This window comes from Canis lupus, chromosome 2, assembly GCF_048164855.1.
Source record: "Canis lupus baileyi chromosome 2, mCanLup2.hap1, whole genome shotgun sequence".
Taxonomy (NCBI): Eukaryota; Metazoa; Chordata; class Mammalia; order Carnivora; family Canidae; genus Canis; species Canis lupus.
Genome location: NC_132839.1, coordinates 55,056,059 through 55,070,180, shown reverse-complemented (window position 1 = coordinate 55,070,180; position 14,122 = coordinate 55,056,059). Strand labels below are relative to the sequence as shown.

The window sequence follows — 14,122 nt, the reverse complement described above, 5'->3', positions numbered from 1 at the left end:
CCAGCTTCGTGTTTGGTCTTCAACAACTGAGAAGATTGCCATCTATGATGCCAGACTCAAACATGTTATGAGTATACACCAAGCCACCATTAACAAAGGACTTTGGATTTATTGAGCACGATTTGCCCTGAATCTCTTTACATTTTCACTTGTTCCATTTTGGGGAATAATTAGTTGCACATCTTCAACTTGTGTTGAGGTAGTATTCCTCTCTCTTTGCTTAACTTGGGTGTTACAAACTCAAATGTCTAGCATAGAAGGTCAGTCAGGCAGTCTGGTGTAAGCATTGAAAGCATGAAAATGGGTGTCCCACCTGCAGAGAGCAGCCACTCTCCATTTCAGTCCCTTCTGCCTCGTGGAATGTGGGAATGTGAGACTGGCATGGCCAAAGGCTTTGAGTTTTCTCTGGGAGCCTCAAACTTGAATTTTTAAGCATTTTCAGTTCAATCAAAAACTTAAGACTCTGTGCAGAACAAATAGTTCACAGTCTGAAGGTGTCCCATTCTATTTCCAGACACTATAGGTATCCAGCTTATCTCTGTCTTAAATACACTTCTTGTGCATTTCAGGTGTACTTCTGCATGTCTGGGATGTGACGTATGAACCCACAGTCCTGCCTCTGAATTGTGACAGCTTTTAATATTATCATTCTTTCAGATTCCACCCTCACACACTGAAGACTGTTTCAGATTGCTCTGTAATCGTATAGAAATGGCCCCAGGTGCTACATGATTCAATTTGCCTTGACGCGAGGCCCAGGCAAGAATACTTGCAGAAACCCGAAATCAGTCTTTTCATCTGCTGTCATTACCAGTTATTGGCCTTGAGGGTGAGCAGCCATTTCATGGTCACAGGCCAAACGCTGTCCCTTCTCTCTGCAGCCCTCACTTCACCAGGCTGATAGCGTCCGGGGGACCCGCCACCACGGGCTGGTGGAGAGGCCAGCCAGGACCCGCTTTCACCCTCTCCACCGAAGGTCTGGGGACAAGCCGGCACGACAAATATCCTTTCTGGCTCATTGTCTAAGGGCAGCACGAGTTTTGAAATGTTGGAAAGGTTTTTCAGGACTTCTCTTCCCTACAGTTCGCCTTTGGCCTCAAAGCCTTCATTTTATCTGATGAATGGAGGCAATAAAAATAAACGAGTTGGAAACTAGAAACATCTCTGCAGCTAAAAATTGGAAAGATCATCTCGGGTATTTACTTGATGAAAACATTGATAGTGCTGAGTAAAGGAACTGAACACAAACAACCCATAATTCAGCCCCATTGCAAGGCCTCCTCAGCATTTTCTCCAGAAAGCAGCCAAGTTGGAGCTAAGCCTGACTTTGAACCAAGGTAGAGAGAGTCTATCGAGCTAAAACAGACATCCAGATATGTGACTTCATTTTCATTTCTGTTGACCTGGTGACCTGCCGTTAGAACTTACAGAAGAAATTTCATAGGATCTTCTATTTATGGAGTTCCAAACTCAGTAAGTGACCCCTAAGATAGAGAAAGCTGGTAGTTAGGAGAATTCTTATGCAGTGCATACGCCAAATCCTATGCTGTTAAGTAAGTAGAAGTAACGAGAAGGGGATTTTGAATTCCCCTGATAATTTCATTTGTCAGGGGCTGGGGCCCCAAGGGGGTGTGGGGGGCGGCCACTGCTGGGCCACCCGTTCTGTGCTCACACAGAACTGAGCTGGGTTTTGTGGGAGAGGACGGAGAAGCAGCGTGCCAGGAGGGCCGGTGGAGGAAGGCACAGGAAGGCGGGGTGAGTGTTACTGCAGAGCTGAATTCCTGGCAGTGATGGTAGAGCTGGCTCGCGAGAACCAGGAAGTGGGGGGAGGGCACGCGTGTTTGCTGAGCACCTACCCATGCCAGGCGCTGTGCTGGGCAATTGATGTGTCATGTAAGTCCTCAAAACTCACTGAGTAGTTCATTTTTGTTAACCCCTGTTTTCCAAGGAGGAAACTGAGCATCAGAGTCATTTGTCCAAGATTCCAGTGCTGAGGTTGGAAGGGCACAGATTGAGCCCGGGGCAAGCCCAGCCCCTGGCGTGGGCCTCTGGCCTCCCTGCTCTGCTGAGTGGGTCAGCCCCAGGACCCGGGTCAAGAAAGGCCCTGGGGGAGGGGTTGTAGGACACACAGAGGGAACACGGCTTCTGCCCCAGGTTTCTTTTCTTTTTTTTTTTTTTTAATTTTTATTTATTTATGATAGTCACAGAGAGAGAGAGAGAGAGGCGCAGAGACACAGGCAGAGCGAGAAGCAGGCTCCATGCACCGGGAGCCCGATGTGGGATTCGATCCCAGGTCTCCAGGATTGTGCCCTGGGCCAAAGGCAGGCGCCAAACCGCTGCGCCACCCAGGGATCCCACTGCCCCAGGTTTCTTGTAGCTTTCCGTCTGGAGGCAGGGAAGGTTCATTCCGCCCCTCCCTTCCACCCCCAGGAGCCCACCCACATTTGGCCCATGAGAGACCCTGACTTCTAGTCTTGTGTATTATGTGACCACTGTCAGGGAGGGTGGAGATGATAACTGAATCTGCAGGTTTTCTCCTGGAGATGTGTACTAGCCTACATAGATCGCACGACGGAGAGAATTTAGCCGGTCCTTCCCCTTAGGCTCATACGCGAGGGGGAGTAAGTTCGTCAAACCATTGTCTAGATTGCTGGGAGTTTTCAAGCAAAAGACTTTGAGTATTTCTTGGCTTGATTTAACAATGTGTCTTTTCCCAATTTCTCAATTCTGTTTTTCTCCTGTAGGTATTCTAAGTATTATAATACGTATACGACCCATTTATAGCCATGTTTATAAGTTTATATCTGTAGCTATCTCAGATCCTTTTTGCAGCAAGTGGTCTAAGTATGTACACATACTCCCAGCTTTTTTTAACCAAAGGAATAACTTAGAAGAGGAGGGAAGAGGATCGAAGGGAAGACACAGAGGACAATGTTCATTCACTTAAAAACAATGTTAAGTATTTACTAGTGTTAGGCCCTGCGTAGACATTGTAGGTGTAAGGGCAAGTGTAATACGCCCCGTACCCGCAAGCTACTCACCGTGGTCACAGTACAGTGTGGGGAGCTGTAGCTGAGACCCTTCCAGCTGTGTGAACTTGTAAGAGGGGCAGCCAGGGCCGGTATTGGGGCACCAGGAAGGCATTCTGGAGGTACATCTGAGTCCTGAAGGATCAGCAACAAGTAAGGAGATAATGTATTAGTGTATTCAGCAGGTATCTACAGAGTCCCTTCTCTGTACAAGTACTGTTCTTTTCTGTGGTTTGTTTTTTTGTTTGTTTTTTTAAGATTTTATTTATTTATTTGAGAGAGAGAGCATGAGCAGGGGGGAGCGGCAGGCAGAGTGAGAGGGAGAAGCAGGCTTCCCGTGGAGCAGGGAGCCTGATGGCAGGACTCAATCCCAGGACCCTGGGATCATGCCCTGAGCAGAAGGCAGATGCTTCACCCACCGAGCCTCCCAGGCGCCCCGTACAAGTACTATTCTAAGCACAGCAGTCTCTGTGGTGAATAAGACATGTCCCCGCCTTCATGGTTTACAGAGGGGACAGACAGCAAACAGGTAAAAAAATGATTAAGGAAAATGAGTACACGTGGTGGTCAGTGATACCGGGAGAGGAAGACAGCTGGAGAGGGAATGTTCCATGCAGAAGGAATATCTTGTGCAAAGTCGCAGAAGGAGAGATGACACTGTGTGTTTAGGGGACTCTGCCTCCTTCCAGGTGATTTATCCTAGTGTATAACTTGACCCTGTGTGCGGGTTACCTTGTGAGGGCCACAGCAAAAAGCAGGTCACTTCCAAAGGGGAGGGGAGGCAAAAACCAAATTAATACACAGGTAAATTCATCACACAGTACAGGTCTGAGACATCTGTGTGCTCTTCCTCAACACCTAACTGGGGCCTGGGGACTGGACATCTGCTAATTCAGAAAAGCCTCTTGAGGGGATCCCTGGGTGGCTCAGCTGTTTAGTGCCTGCCTTCGGCCCAGAGCATGATCCTAGAGTCCCAAGATCGAGTCCCACATCAGGCTCCCTGCGTGAAGCTTGCTTCTCTCTCTGCCTGTGTCTCTGCCTCTCTCTCTCTCTGTGTGTCTCTCATGAATAAATAAATAAAATCTTTTTTTAAAAAAGAAAAGCCTCTTGAGCTTAGGCCTGTCTGTTGATGGACAGTGCATCTCTTCTGTAGATTCCAGGGACCATGAATTCCCTGTGAAATATAGGAGGAGAGGAATGATTTTATGTCGAAGATAATAATTGATTCAGGAGAACTTGAAGAAAGATCCCATCTTTCCTTTTCATGGCCACACATTTGATTTAGAAATAATTTCCTTAAAATGGTGGCCTTTCACCTGGGTGCCTCTTACCTCCTTAACGTCTGCTACCCACTACTTGTCATTTGAAAGTGTTAACACTGGCTTGAACTTCTGTTAGGACAAAAAGAAAAAATGTATTCAGAAGTCTCTTCCTACAGCTGTTTCTTGGCTGGGAAGTTATTCTAGAAGGAGCAGACTAGCTAGACAAGGGTTCAGTCCTGTGATGCAGTCTCACATAAGCTGAACATTGTTTGATGAGTATTCCGGCTTCCTCCCCGAGTGGGCAGCCACAACAGACAGAGCTCTGGCACGGGGAGATTCCTTCTGCGGTGGGCGGCCACCACAAGCAGAGAGTGGGACTCTGTCCAGCTGGGTTCTAGGCTGGGGCCACAGTCAGGATGCAGGAGGGGCATTGCCTGGTCCCTGCCTGGGGCCTGGGCTTGAGGACTCAGAATAGAGGCTCTTCTACCTTTCTGCCAGTGCTCATGCCTTCATCAGCCCTCCTCACTCCTTGGGGGCAGCAGACACAGCTCCCAGACCCCATCTTGCTGAACTTCTGCACAGTTGACCTACACTTGCAGCAGACGCAGTATTATCTTAAGACCTGCAGATTATATACATTGAAAAAGAAGGGGACACACTGAAGAATCATAACAAGTGCCTTCCTCTAAATGTGTTTTGAGAGAGAGAAAAATAAACATCTGGAGAATTCCTGATGTATATTCCCAACAAGGTTCAAGAACGTATTGTGTCTGGGAAACCAGTGCAAACAGTTTGCAGAGAGAGGCATAAAGACCTGCCAGAGTTAGGAATGGCTTTCCTCTTTGGAACAGGCTTTGCTTTGATTCTTTTCATATGATGAGATGACAATTTTAGGGCACTGGTTTGTAGAACACTGTTTCTCTGACGTGTGTGGCCTGTTAGGTTTGAGGAAACACTCCTCTGTGTCCACCGCCTGAGCTTCACAGTTCAACTCAGAGCTCCAAGAAGCCCTGCCATTAAGAAACGTCCTCTTTTTCCCCAGGACTAACAAAATTTATTTGAGCACAAAACCCCATTTTTACCTAACACCCAGTAGTGATTTCCATTGTAAAGGACAAGAAAATGGCAGAGATCTGGAGTTTTCAGGGGAAAGTACTCAGACTTCAAAATTGCACATGCCACCTAGTTGTCACATGCCAAGGGAAACAGGTCCTCCCACACGCAAGAGCTCCTACACTTCCCTGAACATGTGACTTTAGGATGTGTTCTAGCAGGACGTAGTTGGAGGATGAGGGACAAGAGGAAGTAGCGTGATGGTGAAGACATGGTTGAGAAATTAGGAAGGAACCAAATTGTGATGAGCTTTATGTATTAAATCTGACCCTGGAACTCGTCTCAGTGGGTGGGTTTCTATTGAGCAGACTCGGAGTTCCCATGGCCCGCCAGCTGCACGGAAGGGCACAGGCCTGCCTCACCACCTCTGCCCCTGGTAGAACCCGGAGTTCCCCGGGCTATGAGAGAACATGGCCAGCTTCCAGGCTGCCTCTAGAAGGGCCTCCCCTGAGCCCGGCCTCAGGTACACTTAGCACATGGGAAGAGGAAGCCAAAAGAAGAAGCCTGGCTGTGCTCTCCCAGCCACGAGGCAGGCAGGACAGAAGAGAGACGCTGTGGCTCAGTGACCCCACCCATGGGTACGTGGGCCAACAGATGTCCTGTCTTATCGGCAGAAGAGCTACTCCCCTTCCTTTGGGGAAGAGTGAGTAAGAAGCTTCCCTCTGACACTGCCTGTATGTCGGTGGGCTGAGAGGCAGGCACACGGGGAGGAGCTTCCTCTCCAGAACCCTGGGCACCTGGGGAGCACTGTGGTCCGTGAAATATGGTGGCACACAGACTAGTAAAGGGGCAGAGGCGAGGGAGGAGGAAGAGTTGGTTTTCAGGTAGAGTTTCAGGTACTTTAGAGGTAAAGCTGAATAGGTGGCAGGAGGAGACTCGGACCTGGGGTTCATGTGCTGTTGGCAGTGGGGGGCATGGGCTTGTGAGTGACTGCACAGCCAGAGACTGGTGTGGGGTTGCCCCAGGTGAGCTCAGGTGGGCCCAGCCCTGTGTCCTCAAGCACCCCCCCCCCTTACCCTCCATGTCTCCAGCCTCCTGTGCTGCTGCCACCCTTTGCCCCCGGTGTGGCACCCAGCGACTCTGGGGTCCTCCCCGGCCTGTCCCTATACCAGCAGTGTGGGCCACGAGGCTACAGAACTCAGGGAACGGCAGGATGGGAGGCAGAGAAGCTGGAGGGGAGTGCACTGGGGGCACTGGGTGGGGGCAGATGCAGAGGTTGCAGGTTTGGACGTTTTTAACCTAGGCTGACGGACTAACAGGGCCGTGGACACCCAGCTTGTCTGGCTCCTTAAAAACCCTGGTGCCAGCTGCTTTTCTGTTCGCTTGCTGGCAGCTTGTGGACATTCCAAAAATGTTGAATTCGTGGTAAATTCAAGTTTACAAATAAGGGTGTTTTTCCCACCTTTACGTTGTTGGACCTGTCAGTGTTGTGGAGTTGTCCAAGCCACCCAAATGATGCTTTCCAAAATCTTCCGAAGAAATAACCTTTTCTCGGTTTCCCTCAAGTTGACTTCAACTGTAAGCCACTAACATTAGTGGTCCTCTTGATGCCAACAGTCCTTGGGTTTTTAAATATTCAGTAAATGAAGTGTGACAGAATTAAGAATGCTCACAGGGCACATCTTTTCACTCTTAATGCCTCAGCCTATTCTTCCTAAAAATCCCAGCTGGGCATGGCAGGTTGCCTGGGCCCCAGTGCCTCGGGAGGCCAAGGGGGCCACGGCTTGAGCTCAGGAGTTCTGGGCTGTGGTGCACCATGCCGGCCGGGTGTTCAGGCTGAGTTCGGCACCAGTACAGTGGCTGGCAGGAGTGGGGGGCCCACCTGACTGCCTAAGGAGGGGTGAGCCTGCCCAGGGTGGAACAGAGCAGGTGCACAGGGGGATTGATTGCTCCTGTCAGGGCCACTGCGCCTCAGCCTGGGCAACATAGTGAGACCCCTGTAAAAAATAAATTTTAGGAAATCACTACATGTTCATGTTGTTAATATACATCAGAAAGGCTAAAATGCTAAGTGGAACCTCAACGTTGAAATGATTGGTGTTTGATCATGATGTTGCTATTCTGTCCCTGTGCACTGAGTTGTGTTAGTGTACTAGCTAAGGGGACTTAAGAGAGCAATGTACCGAGAGAAGCAGTAACCTCTTGCTTCATGAAATTATACTTTTTTGGACAGAGATTCACCGAATTCTGCAGGAATAGAAAAATAGATAACCAGAGGTGGTGAGAGTCAGTGCCTCCTTGCTCACGGCTCTATTGGCAAAGATGCTGGAGTGCTTCATCTCTTGGGGAAGCTTCTTATTTCGTGATCACCTTTGCCTCTCCTGTCCCCTCCTGTGGCATATTCTGGTTTGGACTTCATCTACATGAAGCTCAATAGTTAACGTTGAAGAAATGTTTATCTTTTTGAAAATAATCTCTTCTACTGTATTGACTTCGATTCAGATGAAGGAATAAGCTAACTGGATAAGACAAAACCAATACACAGGAAGTGAAACTTGGGATCATAACACTTCTCCTGGCAAAGGAGGCCTTTCACACCAAATCACTGAGAACCTGTTCATGCACATTGTACTCATCCCAGATTCTGGCTCACCTGAGACACCCAGTCCAGACCTGCATGATAAGGCCCCTCCATTCCCTCCTGAGTCCAAGCAGGTGAGGGCTTCTACATAGAACCATTAAGGATTTTTTAGCAGGAGAATATTATGATTTTTTTTTAATTTAAGATTTGTTTATGTATTTTTATAGAGAGAGAAAGAACAGGGGGAGGGCCAGAGGGAGAGAGAAACCCAAGCAGACTCCACACTGAGGGCAGAACCCAACGCAGGGCTCCATTTCACTACCCTGAGCCCATGACCTGAGCCAAAACCCAAGTTAGTCACTAAACTGACTGTGCCACCTAGGCGGCTCATGGTTAAAAATATTTTAAGACTGTTCTATTAAAAAAAAAAAAAAAAGACTGTTCTATGGTTATAATTAACTAAATTAACCAAACAGCTCTACTGCTCTCAGCATGGATAGTGTAGCATCACATGTGTTTCACTGTGCATCTGGAATATGTTCCAAGGCATGCCAGACCCCGTGAAGAATACAGAATTTATAGAATGGAGCCCCTGACAACCCAGGGAGGTTAACATTTCTCCACTGATTTAATGTAGCTCTTTTGGTTATAAGTAATAGGAACCATCAGCTTGATAAAAGGAAACTCACTGGCTTATACTGGAAGCACAAGGTCTAGGTCCAGGGGTTCATACAGTAGCATCAAGAGTGTATCTGTGAGGTGCCACATCTGTGTTGACTTCCTGCGTGGACAGGCTTTCTCTTCTTGAAGAGCTTTTACATGACTCTCAGGCTCATCACCCTGACTGAGGGGACTCCCTTTTCTCCCCTTGAGACACTTCTTGGGCTGGTTTGTGCCATGAGCCCATCCCTGAGCCAATCACTGTTTCCAAAGGTATAAGATACAATAGAAATACTGAGCCTGGTATATCCCACAGGACAGAGGGGCCTATGCAGAACGATGGCCTTACCAGGTTTGGGGTGAAGGGTGGGGGCAATTCTTCAAAACAAAAGATATTACACAGGCAAAAAAAAAAAAAAGACAGGCCCCACATGAATCACACAAAGATGGCACTGGTGGGAGGAATAGGTTTTCCAGAGGAAGTTTATCAGAGAAAGCATTGGTGTAGAAAGAGAATAACCAGAAACTTGGATGTTTAACTCTCCATAATTCTGGCTTATTCATTCTGCTTCACTTTTTCATTAATTTCATTTTTCCTTTACTAAATAATTTCACTTTGATGGTAGTACTTTCGGAGCCAGTTACTCCTCACAGCCCCTGGATGAGAGTTGGCCAAGGTAAGCAAGCTGTTTTCAAAGATATGGTGGGGTGGGCCATGTTGTTTGTCGATGGTTTCATTTTATTTTATCCACCCTGAATATTGTTTTAGAAATATCTGATATTTTCTCTCTCTTTTTTTTTCTCTCTCTTTTTTAAAGATTTTATTTATTTGAGAGAGAGAGAGAGAGAACACACGAGCAGTGGGGAGGGGCAGAGGGAGAGGGAGAAGCAGACTCCCTGCTGAGCCAGGAGACCCATGTGGGACTCAGTCCCAGGACCCCAGGATCATGACCTGAGCTGAAGGCAAATGCTTAACCAACTGAGCCACCCAGGTGCCCAGAATCTTGTTTTCTCTTAGAAAACTTAGGTCTTCCAGATAGAATCCTAAATACATATGGAAATCTAAGATGAAAAATCATTTAAAAAAAATCTAGATCTTCATCTTTAAAATCAAATGGAAGCACACTTGGACTACATATGCTGATAGGATACTCTGATTTGGGGCAACCCCGGTGGCGCAGCAGTTTAGCGCCGCCTGCAGCCCAGGGTGTGATCCTGGAGACCCTGGATCGAGTCCCACATCAGACTCCCTGCATGGGGCCTGCTTCTCCCTCTGCCTGTGTCTCTGCCTCTCTCTCTCTGTGTGTCTATGAATAAATAAATAAAATCTTAAAAAAAAAAAAGGATACTCTGATTTGGTATTCGTATGTTTGAGACGTAAAATAACTGCCTTTGCTCAGGGTGCCTTAGTAAGCCGTTGGAAAGAATGAAAGATTTAATAAGCTTCTCAAACTGTAATTTACACAGTGGATTTGATTTAGGGTCTCTGAGTATTTTTGTATACAAGGTATATACAAAAAAAATCTGAGGTTTTTTTTTTTTTGAGTATAGAAGGTTATAGAACATAAAACTAACTGAAAAGACTGGTATATCCATTGCTTGTGTGGTATCATTCTCAGATCACCAAGTCAGATTAGGAGACATTAAAAATGTACATATCAAAAAAAGACCTTCAAAGTGTTCTCTGTGTTGAGGTTGACTCTCCATCTGTTCTCTGGGCCAATCCTGATTGAGCACATACTGTGAATAATATAGTCAGGACCTGGGAAGTCCATTTGAAGATGAATAACAGGGGGCTTCTGCCCCTAGGAGGTTTTCAACTACCCTCAAGCATCCCAGGATCCAAGGTCATGGAAGAAATGCAGTATTGTAATTTAATTCATAAAAATCTCCAAACTGATACTTTGAAAATGTGTATCCAAGAAAAATATGTCTGTAGCTTCCCAGTGACTGGGATTAGTTAGAGTAACGTTTTCATGAACCCGGCACCTGTGCCAGTTCTGTTTGTCTTCGTGGCTGTCTACATGGAAAGACAGTTTTTGCCTCCAGGACTCCGGGGGTGCCCCCTCACTCTCAGGGTGTGTCCTGAGTGCTAACTCTCCACACATCTGGACAAAGACCTCATATTCCCTCTAGAGGAACCAGTTATAGATTTGAACTATTTCAAAGGTGTTCGTCTGCCCTTTTTAAGACAAAACAAAACCAAGCCTCCTATGCCCAGCTAGCTAATCCTGTTCTCATGGATTTGTGGTAGTTTTTAAAGATCTTATTTATTTATTCATGAGAGACACAGAGAGAGAGGCAGAGGGAGAAGCGGGCTCCCCAGGGGGAGCCTGATGCAGGACTCTGGGGTCCTGGGATCACGACCTGAGCCAAAGGCAGATGCTTAACCACTGAGCCACCCAGGCACCCCTGTGGTGGTTTTTAAACATGGAAATCAGGACTCATAGGAATCAGAGAGATCACGGAGTCTGACCTCCTTTTAACAATGTTGAGCAAAATGAATGAGGCGTGGAGCATTTGAAGTGACTTTCCCAGCCTGTGCAGCCAGGTGAGTAGAAGAGCCAGTTCTCAAACTCAGGCCCGAGGCTCCCCTTTGCTCCTGTGAATTGAACGTCTTTACTTTTTATGTCATTCTGGTTTTTTTTAAAGGCAGCAGCACCCTTGGAAAGAAGAAAAGCATCCTGGGTTCAGGCTGACATCTGCACTTAACAGGTACCTGGGTTGATTGCTAGTGGAAAGAAATGTAAAGAAGAAGACCATTCGATTTGATTGTCCTGATGTTCTTTTTATATCTTCCAATTGCTAGAGATTATTTGTGTCACCTGTGTTTATATTAAGTATTTTTTTTTTAAAAGCCTGACTCTCCCACCATTTATTGAATGTCCGCACAGACAGTACAGAATACATTGATGGGGTCCCAAGGGTAGTGACTATGGGGTTGGCTCTTACCTTGTGACTTTGAGTAAGTTATAGCTTGTTGCTCAGTTTACTCACCTAGAAAAGGAAGATAATAATACTGCTGTTGAGGAATGATCATGAGGATCATATATGATCTATAATAAACAGGGAAGCATTTGCACTCACCCAGCCTTAACTAGTATCTTGATCACTCTGGGCCGGGCTCCAGTGTAAGTGTTCTACATAGGACATTTTTTTTCAATCCTGACAGCATCCTTCAAGAATGAATATTATTTTCTGTTTTAAGAGATTAAATGATATACTTTGTCCAAGGCAACGTAGCTAACATGTGATGGAACTGGGATTAAAAAAACCCAAACATTCATAGTGCAAAATACAAAACATACACAAGAGAGAAAAGCATTGCCAGAAGTCCCCGTGCCCACCCTTCCACTTTGGTCCTTATCCACACATTGCCATCTCCTTTCTTTCATACACCCCCCAGTCCCACCCCACCCCTGCTAGATAGAGTATTGCACCTGTAAATACCTCTAAGAGGAAAGGTTGACAAGAACTTTTTTTAAAGAAAACACAACCACAGTGCCATTATTACACTTAAAATTAACAGCGATTCCTTCATATTGTCCAATACCCAGGCTGTTTTCATATTTTCCTCGTTGCCTCTCGGCATTTAATTGATGTTCTCTTATACCTCTTTGAATCTATAAAGGAGCTGAAATCCAAACCCAGGGGTCTCTGATCCCAGGCCCTGTGGTCTTCCTGCTGTCTCACACAGGTTGCAAACTGCCTGTGCCCTCATCAGAACACGACACCACCATGGTGCCCAGTCAGGCCACATGGCTTAATGGCCATGGGAGGCTGTTACCTGGAATAGACCACAGAGTAGCATTTTGGGCTCATTTGAAGTCTCTCACAAATTCTTTTTATGGCAGATAGTTTGAGCCTTGGATGAGAAAAATAAGTAATCATCTCTTAGAGTTAAGGTTATGTAGAATGTGGAGCCATCTGGGAGAATTTCAGAAATTTGTTGTAGATCAGTGGTTCCCAAACTTTTTGTCTTAGGACTCCTTTACAGCCTTAAAAAACACTGAGGCCCTCAAAGAGGGTTTGCATATATGGCTGTCCCTAATGGTGTTTATCTATTGCTATTAGAAATTAAATTAAGAGATTTATAAAAGATTCTTGCTAATTTAGAAAATTTAAAAATTGTGATTATAAACTCACTACTGTCAACATAACAGATACCTTCTTTTATACTTTCTAAAACAAGAATTTACTGAGAAGAGTGGCATTCTTGTACCTTTTACGAATCTTTCAAAGATAACTGGATCCTCTGTGTATGCATTCTGTCTGTGGCGACCTTACAACATCACATATCTGCTGGAAACTGCAGTGCTCATAAGAGAATGGGAGCAGAAGGGCAAAGAACATCTAGTATTATTTTCAAAGCCATCTCGACCTTGCAAGCTCCCAGAACCACTGCTGTAGATGACCCTTCATATACAAGAGGGTGTTTTTGTCCGATGGAGAGAATCTGGTGCAGAGAATGTGCTGGTCCCAGCTGTCCTCTGAGTTGCAGGAGAGAACAGGAAGTTCCATAGGGGAAGCGGTGAGGCCGAGGTCTGGGTTGTTGAAATAGATCATTATGCCATTGGCTTTAGAGTGTAAGACTCTACAGGTGCAGATTAAAATCTTTGGGATGTGGGCGGTCCTCAGAGGCGGTTATTGATGTAAGGGACTTCAGGTAGGTTCAGACTCCTCATCTTATGGATGCTTGACTTCTCCCCCGTTGATAATTTTCAGCAAAGAATATTACGTTCTCACTAAGGAAAAATGGATTTTCAGATTCTCTCCTCCTCCCCTTAGGACCAATTCTGATTCCGCTCTTCACACGAGTGCTCTGAGTGCCAAGCCCCAGGACCCCTATGGAGGAGGAGGCCAGTCGGCCTGGCCTGCCCCATACATGGGTAAGACACACAGGCCCACCGCTAACAGCCTCTGTGCTTTTCTCGTTCTGTTGGCAATGACTCGAGCGCCAGGATATGGCCCTCAGTCATTACCTCTGTCAGCCACGTCAACCGCTCTGATGTGTCTTCCTGTCCCCGTCTTCTCTCTTATCTACGCTAGCCTACCTGACCAATACTCTTGGCTTTGTTGTCATTTCCGTGGGGCCATCCTTGATCTTCCTCCCCTTGCCAGCCCAGAACCACCCACGTCCTTCTAACATTCCAGAGTTCCTCCATGGACAGGCCTGTCTTGTGCCATTTAACTGCCTTTCTCATGGGTGTACATCCCTCCTTCTGCCCAGTGTAGATTTCTTGAAGTCAGCATCCTAATGGTCTCACCTTCAGCGTGGGTGCCCCGCATGGAGGAGCCCTCAGTGATGGAGAAATCACACAGTGGCTTGCAGTCACGGAGCCCTTGCTAGAACTCACTCTAGGTGATGACTTCCAACCTGCCAGGACCCCAGCCTGGTTCACTAAAACATTCCAAGCCTGCCTTTCCTTCTGGGGTTGATAATCCAGTAGGAACAATGGTCTGGAATTACCTGTTTCATATGCAGATTGACTCTTGTCCACAAATAGTTAGGGCTAGGTGTTTGGTCTTAAAACAGG

At 46.5% G+C, this 14,122-nt stretch overlaps 1 protein-coding gene across 7 annotated transcripts in view; it reads left to right on the top strand.

Annotated features, from left to right (window-relative positions):
- CRTC3 (CREB regulated transcription coactivator 3) overlaps positions 1–14,122 on the top strand; it is a 123,366-nt gene that overhangs the window by 57,959 nt on the left and 51,285 nt on the right. For all 7 annotated transcript variants that reach the window (XR_012018491.1, XR_012018489.1, XR_012018486.1 and 4 more), the window contains 4 exons: positions 882–1,001; positions 9,201–9,262; positions 11,238–11,300; positions 13,374–13,474. Coding sequence is in view for 3 of the 7 variants with exons in the window: in XM_072800543.1 (XP_072656644.1) it covers positions 882–1,001; positions 9,201–9,262; positions 11,238–11,300; positions 13,374–13,474 (346 nt within the window). In the remaining 4 variants the exon portion in view is untranslated. The remainder of the gene's footprint in view (positions 1–881; positions 1,002–9,200; positions 9,263–11,237; positions 11,301–13,373; positions 13,475–14,122) is intronic.